The 23,518-nt window shown below is 37.0% G+C and overlaps 2 protein-coding genes across 3 annotated transcripts in view; both read right to left on the bottom strand.

Annotated features, from left to right (window-relative positions):
• LOC124165068 lies at nt 1-10,594 on the bottom strand. Its single transcript, XM_046542327.1, has 7 exons — nt 10,488-10,594; nt 10,082-10,255; nt 9,802-10,007; nt 9,576-9,729; nt 9,165-9,445; nt 5,984-6,202; nt 1-1,100 (listed from the first exon to the last, which is right to left on the bottom strand). Exons 1-7 carry the CDS (start codon nt 10,537-10,539, stop codon nt 1,047-1,049), a joined length of 1,140 nt encoding a protein of 379 aa, XP_046398283.1. The 5' UTR covers nt 10,540-10,594; the 3' UTR covers nt 1-1,046.
• A 3,965-nt stretch (nt 10,595-14,559) lies between these two features.
• LOC124165058 (protogenin-like) overlaps nt 14,560-23,518 on the bottom strand; it is a 338,909-nt gene continuing 329,950 nt past the window's right edge. For both annotated transcript variants that reach the window (XM_046542314.1, XM_046542305.1), the window contains one exon: nt 14,560-22,616. In XM_046542314.1, coding sequence (XP_046398270.1) covers nt 21,957-22,616 — 660 coding nt within the window. In that variant the 3' untranslated portion in view covers nt 14,560-21,956. The remainder of the gene's footprint in view (nt 22,617-23,518) is intronic.

Below are 23,518 nucleotides of genomic sequence, written 5' to 3'. Positions count from 1 at the left end.
TACATAGGAATGTTCTTTATTATAACTAAAATTCAAAATATTGACCACGCGTCCAACAGAAACAAAACGACATCACAAAAATTTACAAAGAAATTTGTCAAGTCAGAGGTATTTCTGGCAATTTACAATATTTATTTAAATAGCATCGTTGAATAAAGGCACAATTACTTCAGTATTTTCTTATACTGCAATATGATTCCTGGAATGCACATCCTTCTCCACAAATGAAATGGAAATGAAAACTGAAATGCAAAGAGCATAAAATGCCTTTGATTGCAGTCTAATGCTCATTGTACTTAGAAGGATGATTTTTCAATGCATGTAGATAATACTACGGAAAAACCTGATGGAAGCACAATAAAATGCTCCATTTATTATACTGCAAAAATTAAGAATATTATGCATCAGTCAGTAATCAAATCACAGCCAAACTTTCATTCCCAAAATTCTTAGTGCATAATTAATTTATACAAAATCACTTTTTTATGACTATAGAACTATTAGGCACAGTTCTTTGCATATAAGAAACCTCTGATTATGAAACATGATCTATTTTCCAAAAATGGTAACAATAGGCAGTGAACATGACTTATAAAGAAAAGAGCAGAGGCACTTATTACCCCATTCACTTACAAAATATGGCATATATCTCAAACATACTCATGGAAATGACTAAAAGGGTAAAGCAGTCTTAATGATGGAATGTTTTGTCACTCATAGTGAAGGTACTCCAAGACATACCCATTTTAAGTACATTAGATTAAATCATTTATCACTAGCAATTTACCAAAACATCTACACATTTCTCTCAGGAAAACTGCATTAACAATAAGATGTATCTATCACAATAAATTAAGCCATGAAGTATTCAAATCACATTTCAGCATGGTCATTTTTAGAGTACATATGTATAATATGAAATAGCCTAAAACTTGGGTGCTTCAAGCCCAGGTGACTATTATGTGCACTTCAAAATATAACAAATGGTAATTTGGTATTTTAACCTCAAATTTCTTGTGATGCTGGAGCAATGCTACAGTGAGCAATCATAATACCAATGACTTCGGGAACAATTTCATCTCCACATAGTCGTCCAATATCTGAAAAAAAAATTCACACATTTTTAATTCTGATAAATCATGAATACTTACTTCCTACAGGGAATACTGTATAACTTCCCAGAATGTGACATCTTATAATATGGATTCCATTTTAGTTTCCTACACAAAAACAAACATCTCACATGCATTGTAAAACTTAGTCATTTCATGATTTTCTCAGGAGTATTATAAAAATTTATGATTAGACAAATTCACAGAGTACCTCTAATAGATGCATTATTTGAAGTAAATAAATTAAACCATACTCAAACAAATATGGAAGCAAGCAATACATATTATTCCTTCTAAAGTAAGGATGTGCGATTGCTCAAAAATTCAAGTCGAGTAGTTGGAACTCAAATCGATTGTTTCAAGTAGCATCTCGAATGTCAAGTCGAGTCGTTTCGGTTACAGAACTGTAGAGGCCAGTAAGTTGAGAAATTTGCCGACTGGAGGCACTATCACGAAACTCATGTAATGATATTGTTTTAAAGTCAATAAGTTGTTCTGTTCAACAACCACATTATCGCTGCTAAAAAGATCGCGAACTGGCAAAGAAAGCTCTCAATGAGTCCGGGAAGTACTCTAAAATAACAGAATAACTGCATAAATAATAATATGTATATTACAAGACATTAACGTGAAATTTCGTGATAACAGTGTTTTCCGATTATTTGTGTGGTCTCTCCCCATCATTAGCCCGGATAATCGGGAGTGTGCTGTACTACGAAATCCCCATGCCCCCTTGAATATAGCCTGGTCCTTGCATTCATTAAAAAGAAAAAAGGGTAAATCTGAGCTTCAGAATGCTTTAACTCTTATTCAACCTGCTTTCTACACATTCTGGAAATGCACGTACCGTACGTGGTGAGGTTGTCACGGAATATGTATCAGGTTAATGACAGATTTTAACAAAAAATTTTGTATCAAAATGTCATTTAGACCGAAATTGATTTTTCTTGTGGCCTCTCAAAAGCCTCGATTTAAATAATTTCCACCAATTTTGTATTGATTCCAGCAGCTATTATCATTCAGGTTAATAATGCAATATCATAGGCTATTAAATCACAAGCACCATTTACCGTAGCTTATTGTCAAGTCACATTAAGGACCATTGTCATTGTCATTATAATTAGGCAATTCACATCTACTTGAACCAAAACAAATAATGCTACACTTAAGCAAATAATGCAAGAGCAACAAAGCACCGCATTGCAGAAATACCAATGCCCAGGCTTAATCGGCAAATAAATATGTAATAGTCAGCACGTAAAACTCATACTGTATGATTACACATGATACTCCAATCCACGTTACTGGAGCCCCTCAAAGAGCATGCATACCCCACAATTTATTTACTTCACTTAGAATATTCTGTTGCCGCATACTTACGCTGATACATTATTATAAAAACGAAAGAAAATGCAGAATCCGGTTAGGCGATAATGTAGTAATCCTAAGTAACTTTAACATTGTACTATCAACTACATAAAATCAGTTAACTTGCTTTTTCTTTAATTTTTTTTCATCTCTTAAAACAACATTGTGGTGGCTGTAGTACTCAATACATACAGCTAGCCACGCCTTCTTCTTCACCTTGCATTGTACGCTGTCTGTTTTCTTGTTTGCTAGGGTATATTTATACTTTTGTACCAAATCACACAAGATTGTCTTCTCTGCTGCTGAAAATGAACCATTTCGCACGGCCATCTCAAGTTATTAGCATATAAACAAGTAAACAAGTGACTAACTATAAACAAATCATTTGCTGCTGCATCTCACAGTTGCCACGCCTATTGGCTCGGGGTCCCCTAACAAGGGGACTCTTAGGAGACGTCTATTAATACCGATGTTGAAGATTCTCCTAGGAGTCCCCTGGGAAGGGATACCCAAGGGGACTCTTAGGGAAGAGACTACTAATACGGCCCTAATAAGTAATATGTTGTTATGATTGAGCAAGTGCTGGGATTACTGACAATCACCTCCATTCTTCTACTGATAAAATCAAGCAAAGGTGCTTATTTTTTATATTTGTGCGTAATTTAATCGTATATATTACACACATGGTTCTAAAGCTATTGCACAGCGTGACTATAAGTGCAGCAGATTTACTTGGCAAAACTAAGTTTATAATGATAAACACAATATACAGTCGAGGACCTCAAATCCGGACAGTTTGAGACAAAAGGGTTTCTGCATTTCTGGTCTTGAGCACACGGAAACAGTGGTACACTTTTTTTTTGAGAATTTTGATGCAATAAAACCATAAACCATGGTCTATCAAACAACCCCAAGAAGAACAATCATCGCATTAGATGGATTCAATTACACTACATTGAAGGAGGCAAAAAACTTGTCAAATAAGTCGTCATATCACAACCATAGCTTCCACAGCATAAACTGTACGTGCTTAATACTGGATGAGAACGAGCAATAAATACATTTTTTTCTTCATGCTCAACAGCTTTCGTTGATAGTGTTCACTAGTAGATGTTGCGATATCTATCGATACCTTCCATAGTTGGACAGTAAATCTGTGCAAAAACTTCTATATTTTGTAAATTAATTAATTTATAAAAGTGTTCAGGTTCTTGTGCTCTGTATTTGAGATCCCTGCACTTCCCTACCTAGGTTGTTAGCATTTATTCATTACGTATTCATAGCTTGTGTAATTTCCAACTCGTCCTAGAACATGGCTCAGAGTGTGGTGTCACGAGGTGGCAAGTCAAAACACTACGCAAAAATTTTCAAACATCTGGATTTCTGGATTCTGGATTTGAGGTCCTGAACTGTATACCCACGAATAGGCCAAAATCTATATGTTAACTGTAATATGCATCTCCATGTCTATGTCCATTACCTCATCAGTGGAGAATTCACTTTTCATCGATGACTTATTGCACTGTTCTTCCACATCCAATTGACTCCTTAAAGCACTCATCTTCATCTGCATGCTTAGCGCCGTAGTTACAGGGAGAAAATATTCCGAGCATGCTACAATCTCAATTTGGTACCATATCCGTAAAAATTCATTATGATAGTGAGCAGATTTGTTATCATAAAGCTGTTCATGTTTGTAGTAATTTTCAATTAAGACAGTCAATGCTACCAATTTCCATGAGGCTGATGAATCGCGAGACATTTTTAAGCCATTGAAGCTGTCAGCAGTAATGTTATGTTTGCCACTCTATGGTGGTTCAAAACAATTCTTTAAATAACTATTTTCTTAAAGTACAATTGTGATGAATTTTTGGAGTAGTTTTCTTCAGACAAAATTGAACTGGATCATGCAATATCTGACCCTGCCAAATAGAATGTAAAATTTTCAATAGTATTTTGCTTCCTAATTTTTAGGGGGAACCCTAACGCTTGTTTCTGTAACCATTCCTTTTCAATGAACAGCTGCAGTATTACAATTTCTATTTGCGTCATTATGCTCTGATTGGCCAAAAGGTGTTATCAGTGACATCGTCAGCAACAGAAAAAACGTTGTGCAGTGTAAGCAAAAAGCAATACATTATACTCTTGTTATTACGAAGTTCACAGGACCGAAAAACCAGAGGTCCATAATAATGAAGTTCGTATAAACGTTTCTTTTAGGAATCATTGAAAGAAAACAGAGCATAATATATACAATTAATCTATGTGTAAATTTAAAAAAAAAACAAGAAAATTCGTTTCAGTTTCTCAATAGAAGAATGTGGCATTATGCAATCGTGGGTTGATATCTGTAACGTCGTGTCCATGATGTTTGGCGTGATTGATTATGCATTGATGTTTGAATTGTATTTTTATTTGTATACGTATTTGTGTTTATATTGGTGTTTTGGAGCTGAGGGCGCTATGGTGATGGGGAGTAAACAGGGGATTGTTAGAGAGAGAGCCATTTTGGATGGAGGGGATGAAATAAAGCTCTAATGATTATAAGTGATAGTATTATTGTCTGAGAAGAAAAAAAGGTTGCGACATCACATATCTTACCGAGTACAGTAAGTCTTTGATATACCAAGTAGTGTACAGGGACACCATGGATAAATTTAACGTGATTAACGGAAATATGTAATGCAGTGTTGCGTTCTGCAGGATAACAACACTTTTCAATGCCTTGCTTAAGTTTTCAACTTACGAACAAGCTCTCGGAACGCATCTTGCTCATATGTCGAAGATTTACTGTATATGTACATGATTCAGTCGTAAGACCAACTTCAGACAAAAGGATTTTCTGACGGTCAGCGTTCATAGTGGGTACATTGCGTTGCAGAGTCGTCTCATCTGTTAGCCGCCTCAATTTCATGTGAACGGCGTCTGTACTTCATGCCATGGCCGGCACTTTGCTGAGCCAGACTGAAATCAGTGCCATGCTGTCAACTGCGTACTTCGACTCCTTTGAAGACATCCACAGAGACTTGTAGGCCTATGGTAAGTTGAATGAACAGTGCCGTGCTGTGGATGGCAATAGGCAAAAAGTCAGCTCATTTAAAAGCAGCCATGGTAATGGAAATGTCACAATCTTGGCAATAGCGACGAACTGACGAACCCTTATATGCACATGTTAGCGAGCAACTCTCAAAAAAAAAAAAAAATATGGACACCATGCAATTGGAAAATTTTTTTCCCACTTTTTGGCCTTGAATACTCTTCAGACCATTTCGGCTTCGGGTGCCAAATTCAAATCCTCTCCACTGTTCCGAGTCGGTTCCTAAGTAAGCGATCAGTTCTCGATACCAGTTCCACAGGCCAAGAACCAGCAGTACCAAGAACCGGGTACCAGAACCAACCCATCCCTAATATTGAATGATTCCCCCATAATTCTAAGATCACTTAAAATCCAATACAAAAATTAACCAACACACTAATTTTGCTGCACAACGCTAGCAACTCACCTCCTTAACAGAATCTTTGTTGATTTTTGGAATATCATGGATGAAGTTAAGCGTAGATACTAATTTGGTCCCATCCAAGCGAAGGTGATGATTTGTCAGCATTTCTCCATCCAGGTATGGTGTCAATGGAGTGTTCTCGATGCCATCATTAGCACAGGCTTCAGCCCAAGGTGCAACATGCTTATCATTGATCTCATCAACAACTGTAGCCAGATCAGTCTAATTTGAACAGAAGGGGAAACACATTATTAGCTTAAAAGTAACTGGAAATTTTCCACTAATACCTCAATTTTACTTCACAACCAGTTTCAGTATATTTTGTATTATCAAACAACTCTCTACATAGGGAGAAACTTAGTAAAGTATTTTTTCAACCAACACAACATATACAGCATCAATCAACATTTTAGGAGTAATGTTTATAAACACAAAAACACTAATGACCCTGCAGCATAATACAAGCAATTAATAATTTTAAAAAATTCATCATTTAAAATTGGTTGAAAATATTTTAATCATTAACTAAATTATAAGGCTAAAAAGATTCATTGCATTTGATTGTAATGCATTTTGGTTGTTTTAGTTAGCTTTATTTACTTCATTAGAAAATGCTGACCTGGTCTAATTTGAACTTGCAGCTTGCCCAACAGAAAAACATATCAACAGACATCAGTTTTCAGGAATTCTATGAAAATGCCCACACCAAGAAAGCTGAATACAAATGGGGTTTGAAAGAAAACCAAAAATTACTCAACACACCCTTAGATGAGAATACTCAAGCCAGAAAGAAGGTTATGCTAAAGAGGGTAAGATGGGTGTAATATCACATTGACTTGATTAATGACTTTGATGCATTTATAATTAATTAAGGGAACAGAAGCCAATCTCTGATGGTGCAATGGTATGGAAAGTTTCTACAAGCCAGAAATTGGTTCTAATAGTATAGAGAGGTTGAGTATGACCTACATAAAAAATCAATTCAAGAGAAATTTTATGCCTTAATGTGACATCATGCATTAATCACAACAAAGTTGAACATTAGGTATGGTACATCAAGAGTTCCTTATTAACACATTCACCATGGCATGACGCACCAGTGGGTCACACCCTACTCTTACACTATTCGGTAAAATGAGGATTTAGAAAGTTGGTGTGTCCATACTACATATGCTGACCAATGTAGTGGGACAGGAAGGGTGACACACCAGTGGGTCACACTCGCCAGAATGTGTGGCACCACGAAAAATGGCAGACCACATGCGACCTAGCTCACCACTTATGATCATAGAAAACCTGTTGGCATGGAAATTTTAATGCAAAGCATACATTGTGTGTATAACATAATGCAACTCCCTGGCATGTCTTCAGAATGATGTTTGACAACTGAAGTTGAAAAAAAAATGGTGATTGATGCTACCAGGAGAGACTGTCTGACACTGGTCTCAATATAACTCCCATGTTGCAAAAGCCCAGAAATGAACAGCACTTGGCCCCAGCAGGGGGTCTATACCGCATTCTTGTGGCACTATACTAGTAGGACCTTCTCTAGCATAGTCCCTATCCAAGTGGGCCCAAATGGAGCTTACGCTGGAAATGAGGCTAGAAGATAACCCTGTGAGTGACCCACTGGTGAGTCGCACCACGTAGAATGACCTAATACCCCCAGGTGTGTCACCCTGCAGTCTGAGTCCAGAAAAGGAAGTGCAAAATTCCACATAAGAAAAATCGTATGCCTTGACCAACATTCCCACCTGGATCCCTCAATTTCTGGCCGAGTGCTTTAGCCAGTTAAGTTGCCACGGTATCAAACTCCTCTGTAAAAATTTGTGGACTGGGAAAGCCAAGGCAACTTGACTCACCAAGGTTTCTGCCTTGTCCGAGTCTGAGTGGGGATATGCTATCTGTGCTTGCAACAAAGCATGAGACAAAGAGTTAGTTTCATTAAGTTGATTTCAAGTCCACAAATTTCCACAAAGGGGTGCCTCGGTAGCTTAACTGGTTAAGGCACTCAGCAGGAAGTCGAGGGATCCAGATTCAAACCCTGATCAAGGTCAATGATTTTCCCAGTGTAGAATTTTGTACATTTGTGCATTGCGGGTGACTCCGTAAAGTTACCACTGTGGTTAGTCCTGGTATAATAGAATCAATAAGGGGTATTAACTCTTTAGTAAATGTGTCAAATCCCAGAGTCTTCTTCGAATCGATGAAACTAACTTGTGCTTTGTTGCAAGCATAGATGGGTGTATCCTCACTCATACTCTAACAAGGCAGAAACTTTGGTGAGTCAAGATGCCGTGGGTCTCCAAGTGAACTGGTTTGCTTTCCTTTACTTTCCTAAAACCAGTAATGTGATAAGGATTCATATCATAAAGACACGGACATCTTAAGTCATCAAAACAGATCAGAGGTCCAGAAGCACTTTTCTCCAATGGGACCACACCTGGATGGCCAGCTCAATATGTAATCTGATGTTAATTTAGGAACTACAGGCAGAAGTACTATCAAAAGGAAAGGAAATTCAAAGGAAAAGATAAGTGGCCTAGGCAAGAAATGTATGAGCACAAGAAAATACAGTGGACTTATGCAAAGATGAAAATGACCAGCAACTACGGACTAGCCCAATTAATAAGTAAGTGGAGCTACTAACTGGCTTTCGTGAGAAAGTCCATCATCCTATTCAGCCAAGAGATTTCTAAATCCAAGAGAGCTAAGGGAAAAGGGTTTTGTGATAATGCATGAATAATATTAGGTTCATACTGCAAAAAATACTCACTTGAGAAGAACTCATCAAACAATAAATAAAATATAACTTAATAAATGAAAGTGATCCAATTTTTAACTATTAATAATTACTTTCACAGAAAAAACTTAGTAATGATACATAGTAATTTTTTACCAAATTTAAATTCAACTTTAACTAATTAACTTTACCTAATACATACTACTTAATTACTTAGACCCATTTGAAGGCAAAATTGCATGATTCTATACCGCCCCACAGACTCAGGCCAGTGAACTAATATGCCAGGGAACCTATCAATGCATTAAAAAATTGGAAACAAGGAAGTTGGAATTCCTCATTAATACCTTCCATCGAAGCATACAAGTCGCTGATTTTTAAGTGCATGTAGAATAATCAAACAGTATAACGGATCATATTTTCTGCGAGTAAAGCACTTACTTTGTAAACTGATGACAGCATGGACCCAACGAAGTCATGATTTATGTTGAAAATTTCCGACACAATGGCACTTATGCAACCCTGAGTGGTGTCACCCATGTCAACTACATTGTAAACTTGACCCCGTGTGGCCCCTCCATCTGCATGACGCTGACAGAGGAGCCACACCGCTCTACACACATCTCTCACATGAACTGTGTTCATTGCCAAATCTTTACTCCATAATAACCGCATCATTTCCCCCAATTGCCGATATACGGCACCGGTGACTAGCCGAGGAACTGGAACAAAAAAATTATGGTAACACGATCATCAACTTGAAAAACCATACATTCATTCAGCCAGTGTTGTGGACTGAGCAACCCACTTGTGCTCAAATTACAATAAATCCGACAGAGAAATCATAATTACCGATGCCATTCTTATCTCCTTTCCCATAAACAATGGCAGGTCGCACCACAACATAATTCAAGTCAGTTACATTTTTCAATTCTTCTTCAACCATTAGCTTGTATTTAGCGACGAAAGTCCACGGTTCCAACTTCGCAGTTTCTTTGTGAGCAACCTGGATATAAATATAAAACTTAGACTAACCGCCACTTCAACAGAATGCAGAGGAGAAAAAATAAAACTTTACCTTATCATTCTGGTAAACGTGACCTGAGGATATTTCTACATATCGTTTCACTTTCAGCTTGGCAGCTAGGTTAGCACAGTTAAGACTTAATTTCAATATGCCCTCGCGGTAAACTGGGTCCGTCTGCCCATACTTAGTTTCCCCAGCACAATTGATAATGAAGTCAATAGGGTCCCCTTCGTCCAAAAAAGCATTTTCACAGGAAGCTGAAAATAAAAATTATTGATTACCCCATCATTGCAACACCACGAACATGCAACCAAATTTCCAAAAAACTTACCGGGTATTATTAAATTTGCGCTCTTAAAAGTGACTTTCTGACTGTCGAAGATTTCTTGGTGTTTACGGTCAAGCCACGCAGTTTGCGGTGGTACCTTATCAACCACAGTAACGGAAGACACAAGGTCGTTATCGACCAGGAACTCAACCAGATTTCTGCCTATAAAACCACACCCTAGAGAAAAAAATTAAGCAGAATAAACACTTTTACGCTAATGCAACGTCAATCACAACAGAGTTGAGTAATAAGGAATGAATAAGCGAAATACGTGATGAATAATCAGAAGCAAGACATAAACGAACAGCAAGATGCACATTCAGCGATACCCTATAAAAACAATGACCACAGATTTTCTGAACTTCGAAGAAAATATAAAACAATTGCAGCAAGCACAATAACAATTTACCTCCCAAAACCATCACACGAGGTTTGACATCCGTCAGTTTCGTCGACGCCATACCGACAATTGACTAACGTTCTCCGCCTGAACCGGCTGATTGTAGCGTGAGGAGCGCCAAAATGAAATTGACGAGAAGCAACTCCTCTTTTGGATGTGAGAAATATGAGGAGAACAAAGGTGTAAGCCCGGCCTATCCATACGGCCCAAAAAATTGAGAGGAGGTCTAGTATACTAAAAAATAAATTTACAAAGAAATTTTATATTCTAACAAGCGAATATATACCGCCAAGTCAACCATTTTGAGGCCGTTGGAATTTGCTTTCATTTTGTTGTTAGCCGTAGCTTTGATCACTTTCTGCCGCTTCTTCTACATAACATAGTTTGAAGCGATAGTATAAATCAGGGGTGCACAAAAATGTATTCACTGCATTTTAATTTTTAATGCGTACCACGCCCACATATTTTAGCAATGGAAGTCCACGCAGCTTCAATATGATTCTTTGTAAGCCACCCAGCTGAATTAAAATTCACATAGACACAGGAAAAAAATACATTGCTTTGGTCTCCTGGTGCACTGTAAGATAAACTGTTTGCTAATTAAGGGTGGGTGATCATAGTGCAGTATTTCTCAAAATTTTAATTCTGATGCCTACTGCACAGGGGTGGATCCAGGATTTTTTTCTAGGGGAGCACTAGGGTCTGACAGATCAACTCTTATTTGAGATTTAAAACGAAATACAATAATTACAGTAGAAAACATTCTCTTTATTTTTATATGAAAGTTATTTATAATAAATTAAATGATTATGAGGCTCCATGATATAGGTAATACACAAAATAAAACAAATGTAATGATAACCATATTAACAATTTTGTCTATTTTTTAAGAGTTTGGGGGGGGGGTGCCCACCTGCCTTCCCCCTAAAGCTGCCTATGATACTGAATCTCCTGCAGTAAAATAAAGCAATATATTTATTAAGAAAACATAGAGTATAAAAATATATTTTCTCAATCTCTTCCACCATAACATCTAGGAATGCCTGCAAAAAATTGATATGGCCACAGAGTGTGGTGTGCAGGGATTTTCCATATCGTACACATCAAATATTTTACTATTACATACAATCACGCCCAGGTAAATACAAATATTTTTTTGACATACCCTTGCTCTTTTGGGTGTAGATGCTGCCGTTGCTGCCTACTTAGAAAGTTTTGGAGAAATACATCAACATACACACCAGTGTTTATAGACATCTTGCCATCCCCCGTCTTTTTTTACCAGATGATGTGCAAAGTAATCAAACCAATGATAAATTCATTGATGTAGCAAAAGATTTACTGCACACATGTTGTACATTTTTATTTCCCACCAACTGGAACTTAAAGGATGCCGATCCAATGCATTACTCTTGATTGATTAAGTTGTGCTGTAACTTTATGTTAAACATTAAATAAATAAGGATTATTGTAAGTTGGCAATATAACTTAACTCAGTGCCAGTCCTGGAATAACTATAGAGAAGAAGTTGTGGAGGCACTTTGGAAATATATGATAAAAGGAAAAGCTGTAGCTCCTGGCAGAGTAGCATTTGAAGCATATATGGAATGCCCGAAAGGAAAAGGTAGAAGATCTTGTATGGGAGCTCTTAGAGGATGAAAAGAAGATCCCCGACTCCTGGAGAGAAAGTCTGCTGGTGCCTTTGTACAAGGAAAAGGGTGATATCCAGAAATGTAATAACTATAGGGGAATGAAAATAATGTCACACACCAGGGGACTTTGGAAGAAAATAATAGAGAAGAGACTGAGGAAAGCAACATATAAGGAAATTAACAGTTTGGTTTCATTACAGGTAAGAGGACTATGGATACTATACTTGCTTTGAGTTAGCTGTTGGAAAAGCACACAGAGAAGACAAAAGAAATGCACCTCATCTCTGGAGATGTGGAAAAGGCATACAAGTCTCCAGGAGAATATTATTTATTTATTTCATCACCAAAAACGGCACAAAGGCTCTTACATTGGCGGTGTGTGATGAAAAAGTGGGTGCCCGTGAATTTTGTGAGGATAGGAAAGTGATGACATGTATGAGACAGCATACACCCAGGTTAGATCAAAGGTGGGGTAACAGAGTATGCTAAGACTCCACCAGTCTCAGTCCTCATCTGTTCGACCAGTTAATGGATGTCCTCACACAGGAGGTGAGGGAGCAAGCCCCATGGTCAATGTTGTTTCCGGACGACATAGTGTTGGTGGGAAAGACCAGAGAGGAAGTCATTGAAAAATGGAGGGCAGCAATTGAAGGTGGAGGGCTCAAGATTAGCAGGATGAAGACATGAATACCAGTGGTTTGGAGGAGAAGGCAATATTGGAGATGTCGAGATAATTCAGAACAGTTTGAATAGAATTAGAGAATTTAAATATCTTGGATCGTATCTATCCGAGGATGGTGGTCTTGAAAGAGAGGTGAACCAAAGAATCCAAACAGAGAGGAGAAACTGGAAAGAAGTATCATGGATGTTGTGTGATCGCAGGGTTGAGAGCAGGATCAAGGGAAGAGCACAAAATTGTTGAGCACCGACATATATGCAAGCGAAACCTGGCCTGCCAAGGAAGCCCATGAAAAGAAAGTGGATGTGGCAGAGATGAAAATCCTGAGAGAGATAATGGGAAAAATAAGAAGAGTTAAGATTAGGAATAAGACAATGAGGGAGATGGCAGGAGTCATTGTTATCTCAAGAAAGGTGCAACAGGGAAGGATGGAATGTTTGGTCATACTTTAAGAGGGGATGAGGAGTATTTGGAGAACAGAATTCTAAATTAGCTAGTGGAAGGGAAGAGAACGAGGGGAAGACCAAAGAGAAGATGAAGGTAGTGTCAATAATGATTTAAGGGAGAAGGTTTTGACAGGAGGGGATGGCCAGGATTGAGTGGCCTGTAGGCGACCAATTAGGAGCAGCAACCTCTTGTGGGAATAGCTGCAGAGAAGATTGTATATTGGCAATATATCAGTTTTATTTTTGTTAATTATGATAGACTGAAAACTTTAAACACTCATAGTTTTCCATTTTTTTGTCCTTTGCCTACATCTTGAGCAATTTGTAGCACAAAATCAGGGGGCATGACGCTTTCGAAAACTGCAAAAATTCAAGTGCCTGAATTTTTCACACACTGTCACAATCGGCAATAATAAAAAGTGAATTGAGCATTGCCAACTTACCATCATTCCTAGTTATTAAATGTCACATATTTGCGTGAATTAGAGTACAAATAGGTCACTCATGAGTAATGCATTGAATCAAAATTCTCACATGAAAAATAAGAATGTGATCCATCCTTTAGATGAAGGACTCTGCCAGAATGAGTTAATGAACTGCAATTCTCATGACACCTAAAAGTGGAAGGCAACTTTTGCATTTCTTTAATAAGTTATCAGTGAATGGCTGATTTTTCCAGAGGAAGATTTGTTTTTCATAGTCATGGAACTTCGCCTTCCATCATCGAAAGAAAACTCTTGAGATTATTCCTCCAATTTCTTTAGAAAGAGTAAATTCAGTTTTGCTATTGATAGTCCACATCACCTGAATGACATTCTCCATCCTTTGCCTCCACCGACTACTTATTATGAAGGCACCTCATCTGTTTTTCATTTACTTTCATCCTTCCTGCTCCTGGTGGTCCAGGAATAAAAGTCTTAAGACTTACAAGAGGTACCAGGAGTGAATCCCCCATAGACCCACCCTATATTTCCGTTACCATTCTCCCTCCATCTACTGAATTCCTCATCAGAGTAGCTACATAATTCATGTCATGAGAGACCCCATCATTGCTTGGTTGAAAGCTAACGGTCCCCAATTTCATAGAGCTAAGGCGTAAGAGGATATGTCTGATGAATGGAACTTGGGAGCGCGAACCTATTCTTTGCCATTTCCATAACTCCGTCTTCACTTCCTTTATCACCATTGACTATTCACACTAATAGAATAGTGCACGTCAAACTAGTATCTGAGCACAGGATTACTTGCGCTAATTCTAGTATGACATCACCCAAAAGGACTAGGCATAAATGAAAATACAACAATTTGTGTGACTTGCTTTTTATTTGACTTATTATATAGAATTCATTCATCGTAAAAGGGTTTGTTCCTCTTATAACAAAAGCCTAAGGGAACATTCTCATATATTACAAACACGTAGTCAGTCAAATGCACATATTCAGAGCCAAGACATATATGCCCAAGCTGGGAAAAGCATTACCATGGAATATGTTCCAACAGTAAAATGAGGAACTTAGAAATTTTGAATTTATTACCAATAGTGACAAAGAACGATGGCTCATTTAACCATCAGAATTTAAGTGACACCATTTGAGTTGATCAAATTCAATCTTCATGTCCAACAGAGTGGCAAAAATAGTGTCGATTGACAGACTACGCTTGTCCCAGTATTTGCTTTTCCTCTTGTAGGGGCCATCCTGTACAAAAATAAGCTTGATCTGAATAATACTTTCTTTGCTGCGATCATGCGAGCACCAGTCTCCCCAGTGCTAACACTTTCATGCTTATTAAAAACTAAACTGCTTCAATGAGGCAGGCAATATAGAATAAAATGAGGTAAACTAATTACAGAGATTCGATGACAACAGTTTCACACCACAAATTTGAAGTGCATACTTAAAAAAATTTCAGAAAACACATAATAACCTTTTCCTGAGTGAATAACAGATTGTGACTTCAAATCTCCATAAAAAATAATAGTGCACCTGACAAAATATAACATTTATAGAAATGGATGTGTATGAACAGGAATACAAAGTCAATTTGCAAAAACTAAACTTCAAGTCAAGTGACAAGAATGCCCTTGAATTAGTTGTTATGTATTGCCTGTCTTGAGGTAGCATTTACGGCGCTGAGACTAACAAAGCCTCAAAACAAAGGATGTGACACAGTGTTGTTGCACCTTAGTTGTTCTCTTTTGTTGCTTTGTGCAAACAATGAGCAAGAGGGACTGAGCATCTGTGACTGTGAAAAATGTGCCCACTGCAGGGCCACTAGCACCGAGTAGAACTCAAGAACTTCGTTGTCATGGAAATGCACAACTGAACGTGTGCTAGATTTCCACCACAGTAAAATTGTTTAAATACAACACTGATTAATAAATAACTGATGAAAGAGATACAAAACATATAAAAATATAAGCTCTAAGGACACAGTATTGTTACAAGGAAAGAAGCACTGCTTATTTTGTGCCCCAACTTCCTCTTTACCAACTGTTGATAACAGTCACTGCTATTTTTTCCTTCAAGTGTTGTGAGAATAAATGTGTTGTCACATGCCCTTGTTCTGAGTTGGAGGAGTTTCTTGTACAAAAAATTCCGTTGGCAACAAAGCAGCTTCACAGATGATGTACCATTTGAAGCACATATGTCAAACATGAGGTGAAAACTCACCCTTCTGAGTAAGCCAAAATAAAAATCACAAAAAATTTCACAAAATTTACAATGTCTTTTGTTTTCAACTATATCTGATAACTTCTCTAATTATTAAAATTGCTTCCTTATATTTCTTTACAGTTTCTCTATATTTTACAAGTGTCAGCATTTTCTTACAAACAGTTTACTGCCTTCAATTCCAACTACATCACTTTCAAGCACGGAAAACTCTGGAAGTATACCTTCAATTTCCCCCTATTCTCTGTGGAGATGTGTAAACAATAATAGCTAAATGAATTTGCTTAAACTCTGCTACATTGACATTTAATGCCGACAGAATGCAACCTTCTGTACAGACCGGTTATGAAAGCCCAAGAAGGGAAAATCCTATCTCTTAACCTTCAAAACCATGTTGGTAATATTTTAGGTACAACCACACTACACGTTTCCTATACTTCTCATATAATCACATTTTCACTTATTTTTAAAATACTCTATAATTCAATTAAAATGGACTCACTGGTTCATAAGAGAAGCAGATATAGTATACTATATAATTTCATTTACACTATGATTAAAGAAATTGTGTATGGATTTTTAACCCTGTGAATTGGGTATAAATATTACTATTATAATATTTTTTCTAGGTGAAAAAAGACCATTTTTTTCGAATGGTTAACTCTAGTGCAGTGACAATGCTTGGAAACTGTATACCTGATACAACCAGTGCCACAACAACCCTTTAGTTTATAATTGCAGCAAGTACAACATCTTGCTATTTACAAGCACAACTTCAGCACACTCACACAAACATACATACACACACACCAACCACCTTAACGTACCTGTAACACTGAAAAAAGTTACCGGACATCTTTTATACACAATTTTCCATGCACACCAGCTCCCTTCGACAGGTCAGGAGAAGCATTTTAGTCAGTTACTTACAAAAGAATAAAACATGCTTAAAAAGACAAAATTGACAAAATGACGAGCAGCTCAGACTTTCACACAAGCCTGACTTTTTTGCAAAATTGAATGGTATTATAAACACTCAAACAATATTCAGGTACTTGAAAAGGTGCTATGGAGTGAGATACCCCACACACCATGCACCATCTTAAAAGATGTAAGGCATTGGAAGGCTTGTTGCAACTGCACCAGACATACATCTCAAAATAAGGTCACCTAATCTGTGTGAACCACTTACTCTTTTACTTTCCTAGCAACCCCGCTGGTAGGCCAATATCAGTCAAAAAAAAGTATAGCATAAAAAATGAAAAACATAAGCTACAGAAACAACAATGAACAGCCTGTTGTTATCACCAAAGTAAATTTTATGGATGTCCACACAATAATTTTTAAATTTCAACAAATTCTGACAATCAATATTTTTAACAAGTTACAATGTGAAAACATAAGTTAATTCTTAATATTCAATTACCCTCCCTTATATGAGATTACAGCATTAACTGAAATAATAAGTGACTCTGTGCCAAAACAACAAATCACCAGGTAGATATCTGATTTGACATTCATAATTACAATTGATTAACAAAGTAACAGCCCATAAGTAATAAAATGAATGCTGGCGTTTACCTACTTATTCTTCTAACACCATTCATTTTTCTCTGTACATAATCCAAATATTACATATATTTCATCGCTCTTTCCATTCCATTACTTTCTGTACATATGTTATGAAAATTTAAATCCAAAAAACAGTTCATTTTCCCAACAAATGGATGGATGTGTACCATTATTCCTTGTTCTTTCAACTGCCTAGCAGTTAGCAAACCTACAATCAATATTTCTCAGATTTGTATATTTTATAGTCACATATATAGATATATGTATATATATAAATTTATTTTATTTATAAATACTTAATATTACCAGCAAAGCAGGTAGCTTCTATCAATTAAAAATGCAGAAAGCATAATATTATCCAAAACATTGGGCACTGCAATGAGTAGATGCTGTTGGAGTGTTACAATGTGAACAGTTGCTGAATATTATTGTGTCATTATGGTATACAGTTGCCAAGCATTAGCTATTTGGAGTGGATAAGGGTAAGGAAAAGGTAAGGTAGAAAAATGGAGTACATGAAAATCTCCCCTGGTGTGCTACTTAAAGTTTAACTCCCTGAGATAACACCAGAGGGTACAAAAGTAGCTGTGAGGTAGTTCATCATTGGAGGCCCATGCCATGAATATAAAAAAGAAATATGAATAATGTGTTGAGTTATGCTGCCATAAGAGGAATGATAAACTGAGTGCCAAGAAAGAACAACCCATTCGGTTAACTATAAAGAATAACCCTTCCCTCTCCCAATGGATGGCAAAGACAATATCTTTGAAGTTAATTTGTGCAGTGTAGTGTGCCAAGTAAACCAAATATGCACTCAATATAATCATAAGAATTATCAACTGCATCATAAAAGAAATGTCAATGCAGATGAACGGCATTTTTTGTGGCAAGACGTTGACAATATGACCGTCAATCACCACACCATAATCAAGTATCATATTCAGGAATGTGCAAATTTTAAATGCTATCATGGGTTTAAATTTAAAATGTAGCACAAAATCAAGCCATATCTACTCTGACATACCCAGCACGCTAGACTCGAGGGTTGTGCACATTCATTTCAGACATCTAAGTACCCCCCCTCCTTCTTTCTGTGAAAAAGCATCTAAAGACATCCTTGACAATGCCTGAGAAAAAACACACCAGTGACCCACCCTATAATTGCTATGGGACAAAGCAATCGGAATTTTGAAATTATGAGTAGTATGATATTAAATGATTCAAAAATACAATGATTTAAGAAACATGGTGGAAGGTAACATCAAGAATATCAAAGTGGAAGAAAGATTAAGAGGCTGAAGGCTTTGATATTATTGATTCAAACAGCAAAAACCCCACATGAGCACCAGATTAAAACGCACCACTGTCTTTAAAAAATGTGCATGCTAAGATAGCCTAATGGCTGCAGCTGGCTCAGCATAGTGGAGAAAGAAAGAGAGGGTGTATTTGCAAGATAAAGGCAGGGACATTCACTCAAATGCACTCAGCTGTCTACCCTTTACATTTACAGCCTTACCATCACGTGGTGAGACAACATACCTTTATTTCTCAATAGAAAAACATACTCGCACGACAATATCAAGTTAAACCCTAAATAACATTAGTGCTCATTTTACATTCACTTCTATATATTTGAGAAATGGTGTTTGCACCTGACCTTTCTGAACACAATGGAACAGTGAAAGACACAACCTAATGAATGATGCATTACTTATGGCCTGCAATTTGACAAATGGATGGTGTTTGCAACCGCAAACAGGAACAGTTATATTTAGCAATCACTTTTCAGTGCTTTGAGACTTAAAAAAAAAACAAAGTTTTATAAAACGTTGTTTGGATGTACCACAAGGCCTCTCGAGGATCAAAAAGGGTATGAATTCATTTGGAGTCAAGTCCATTGAGGCCAAGGGGTATAGAAAGTTGATATTGGATGAACTTATGAAGCCGGAAAAAATAATAGGAGTAAAGGAGATGAATTGATCACAAAGAAAGATCCTCTGACAGCTAACTTACAACTAAAAGCACAATTCAATATATCAAACATATATTTTATGTATATATGTGTGTATATATATAATATATATATATTTATAAAATGAGGTAATCATTTGTCAAAGAATTTGTAAAGAGAAACTGCATACACACGCAAGTACTCCAGTCATCCAAAATGGCTAAAAATAGATGCCTCAGTTTAGCTATGAGCCAGAAAACAAAATAATTTATGGAGAGCCCAAAGTAAAAGACATTTTAACAGCTAAGCAAGGGGGAGATATTGTACTTCATCATTATCATAGGAAATTATAATAAATGCAAAAGCGTTTTTTATTACCCATTTACTACAGAACTGTGTAAATGCTTCAAACAAAAACGAGGTCTTCAGCACTATCTATGCATCACATTCTTACAAGTTTTATTGCAACTATTTCTATGTCTTTTGCTTTGGTCTGCCATTGCCATGGTAACTTGGCTATTTAGACAGAGGGATACAAGGTTATCCATAGAAGGAGGGAGAAATGAGATTAAAAGGCTCTTCCATTTAAATGGCACGAGAAAAAAAGGAGAGAAAATTGGATACAAAAGAGAGAGATGGTGATCAGAGGGTAAAAATAAAAGAAGAGGGGGTAGCAGAGGGGAGAGGAGGGCGATGAATTTCTTCAAAAATGAAACGATTGGTGAGCTGTGAGAGGTGAGGGGGAGGGGAGAGAGTTGAAGAGCATTTGTACATTTGAAGGCACCAAGGATCCAAATTTTCTATACAAATATTTATACATGCATATGAATGAATCTGTGAGTGAGTGAGATGAGTGAGTTTTTTTCCATCAACAGCGGCTTCTGTGCAGCATCAAACAAAAATTAGACATTACATCAACGCGAAAAGCTAATATGTCTCCAGTTAATAATAATAATAATAATAATATATTTATTTGCCCAGCGATTGAGTTACCTTAGCACATTCTCACATATCAATCATTCCTAGGGGACCTCCTGAATAACACGTCATGGTGGAATTCAGTGGTCCAAAAAATCAACTAAGAGATGGATATTGTACTTTTTTCACAGGCAATTCTTAGAAATATGCAAAGGGCAAGCAAATTATGGAAAACAATAATATTTGCTGAAATATTAGTAATGTAAATATTGAAAGAGATGAATTAGTTTCAAAGAACTGTGTGTGTATAGATATGAGCACCTTCACTGGAGATCATTCATAAATAACAACAGTGCATTTTAGCTTTGAACTTTAACAAAATGTGGACTATGGCATGTAATGTATTGGAACTACAAGATTTCAATGGCTGCAAAAATATTAGAAATGATCAAGGTCAACATAAAAGGATCTAGTATATATATGGCATGCAAGTACAAGCACAAATCCTTGAGAATGATAAAATATGCGAGCTCTGATAGACAAAATAAAACAAAGCTTTTTAACTGAAGAAAGTAATCCTTGAGGTGATGACTGATTGATTAGGATAAATTTGTTTCAAATCAATCTGAAGCACATTGACATATATTTTGGTGTTCTTATCCCATGAAAATAGCAAGGAAAACTTGAGAGAAGAACCTTGCAAGGATTAAGTTGAGATGATAACAAATGTTAATATGATCTACATGTACCCTGGAAATAATGACTGGAGTATCAGATGCAAGAGATTTTTTCTTAATTCATAAGCCAAGTTAGGATGTGTACATCTAAAAATGATGATAATCTTATGGATCAAAGACCATTAATACCAGAGGAAAAAACCATTCCAAAAATGTCTCATCAACTATGACCAGTTAGGTACCGTTAAAACAAGGTTTTGAGAGTCATGAAACAACATCGAATTCCATTACATCAAAACTGACCATAATCAAAGATTCAGAATTGGAATAATTTCTTAACCCCTCTTTATCAAATATTTACTCAATCCTGACAACCATGAAGCAACATTTCCTCTTGAGGATTACAATGTTAGACTTCATGAAAACACTTGAAGGCTTCAGGAAATCAATACACGACTTCCATTCATGCCAATAAAGGCTACAAGTAATTCCTATTTCTCATTCAGTCATGATTCCATTTGCAATTCTCAATACTCACTCACCCACATATTTTTGTAATTTTCTCACGACTAACTCAGCTCTACTACCACAATTAATACAAAATTATAAAGGCAAAACAAGTCCTCAACCCCAACACTACTTTGAGGAAAAAAGAGAAAAATTTAAAGTCACTCATAATGCTCCAAAAATCTATCTACATTCTCTATTAGTCCTTTTACCCCTTCCAGTCTTTGTAACAACTAGTAAAGGAAGTAGTACTGATAAAGATTTTTTGTAACTTGGGACAGCTGTAGCAAATACTTCGCAAAAAAGGTAGTTCAATTATAAATATCAAAGTGTATTGTTTAAACGTAAAAGTTTATACCCGCATCCATCCGAAACATTAAGTGAGAGGACCTTGGAGGAGTCCTTCACCCTTTGGGAACCAGCAAGGGGGTCGAGGTGGATGGGGGTTGGCCCAAACTTAAGCCTAGGGAGTGGGGGATGTGCCTCCTCACTCCAGACCTCGACGATGAGCCCTCTACAATGGGCTCATCTTCCCTCAAACCAGAGCCGTGGTCACCACTGCTGTTGTCCGAGAAGAACAACTGCTGCTTATCTTCGTGCCCCAAAGTGAACTCGGGCTGATGCCAAGACATCGGCGCCGCTCTGACGTTTGAAGGCTCCGATTGCCCTGAAGTAGTAACTGAACGACTCGAGTCCTCCTGGTCGACCCCACAAGATGACGACGGAGCCCCACTGTCCCCCACACGGCCACCACCAACACACCCACTCTCGTCCTCGTTCGCATCGTAGCTAAGGCTCGTCAGCTGCGTTGTGTCTGGATCGCCGACGCTTCCGCCACCGCTCACACTGTTGCCTCCTCCACCTCCACGCATCCCCTCCACCACCCCCTCATCTTCCTCGTCCTCATCCTCCGACTCGCCAAGCAGCAAGTTCGAAGCCTTCTCTGTGGAGTTGCAGCCTGGCCAAAGAACTGTGTCTCCTTCACCATCCGTGTGGACTCCGATAGCTGTATATTGGCTGAGATGCTTTGGGAGGGGGATACGTGACACAGTGCCGAGATCATACTATAAAGAGGGAATAGACAATAATGTGTACTTTTCCATTTCAACTCAATATTTCCTTGATGCAAGAAAAAGAGGTGATTGCGAAACACTTTGTGAATGGCTATAAAGTTGACTCATATTTTGCAAGCCACTAGTGAAAAATCAGTCATAAAGTAGCTTGATTTGAAAATTTACGATTTAAATGAGATGGTTAACAACATAAATAATTTTTATGGAAATGACTCATGGCCTTTCATTAAGTCTCTTTTACTTTAGAGACTTACAAAGAATATAAAAAAATTGACAAACTTTTAATAGAAAATTTACAGCTGTAGAGGAAACTTGGAAAAATAAATTCCTAATCTTGAATGTTTAAAATATGGGACAAAATTCAGCAACTAAATTTGAAAGAAGAAAACAGTAACTTTATAACAAGTAGAGTGAGTAAGAACTTCCATTCTTAAAATTCATGAATAAGGATATGAAAAAATGATAGATTTTGAATCCACTATCTTTGGTTTAAGTTCTTCATGACCGTAAATGATGAAGTGTAGGTGTAAAAATGGTTAACTAAATAAAACCCCAGTGAAGCATGTTAAGGATAATAAATAATCCATTTTTATCTAAAAAAACAGTAAATGCAATGGTTTGGTGAGCAATCAAACATGCATAATATATCTTCACAAAATTACCTTTTCAAAGAATAACATAAGAAGATTGCGACTAAGCCACAACTTGGGATAGGAACATCAGTTAAACATTTCCAAATTAAATTAATGGATATTCATAAAAATAAATAAAATGCATCAATTACTCAAACATACCAACTACATGTTTAGAAGTAGACTACAAACATGGTATTTATTATAATTATGGTCACCACCAAAGGTAGCATTTGTATTAATGATTACATTGTGTCCACA

The sequence above is a fragment of the Ischnura elegans genome, chromosome 1 (genome assembly GCF_921293095.1).
Source record: "Ischnura elegans chromosome 1, ioIscEleg1.1, whole genome shotgun sequence".
In the NCBI taxonomy this organism is placed as follows: domain Eukaryota; kingdom Metazoa; phylum Arthropoda; class Insecta; order Odonata; family Coenagrionidae; genus Ischnura; species Ischnura elegans.
Note: the sequence above shows the minus strand (reverse complement) of the source record. Positions and strands in the feature narration are given on the sequence as shown.

What these genes read in the sequence shown, in the direction of transcription:
- LOC124165068 (XM_046542327.1), bottom strand. Translation starts at nt 10,539, where the DNA reads ATGGCGTCGACGAAACTGACGGATGTCAAACCTCGTGTGATGGTTTTG. An exon ending in ACGTTTACCAGAATGATAAG is followed by an intron (nt 9,730 to 9,801) that starts GTAAAGTTTTAT and finishes ATTTATATCCAG; the next exon opens with GTTGCTCACAAAGAAACTGC. An exon ending in AGGAGATAAGAATGGCATCG is followed by an intron (nt 9,446 to 9,575) that starts GTAATTATGATT and finishes TTTTTGTTCCAG; the next exon opens with TTCCTCGGCTAGTCACCGGT.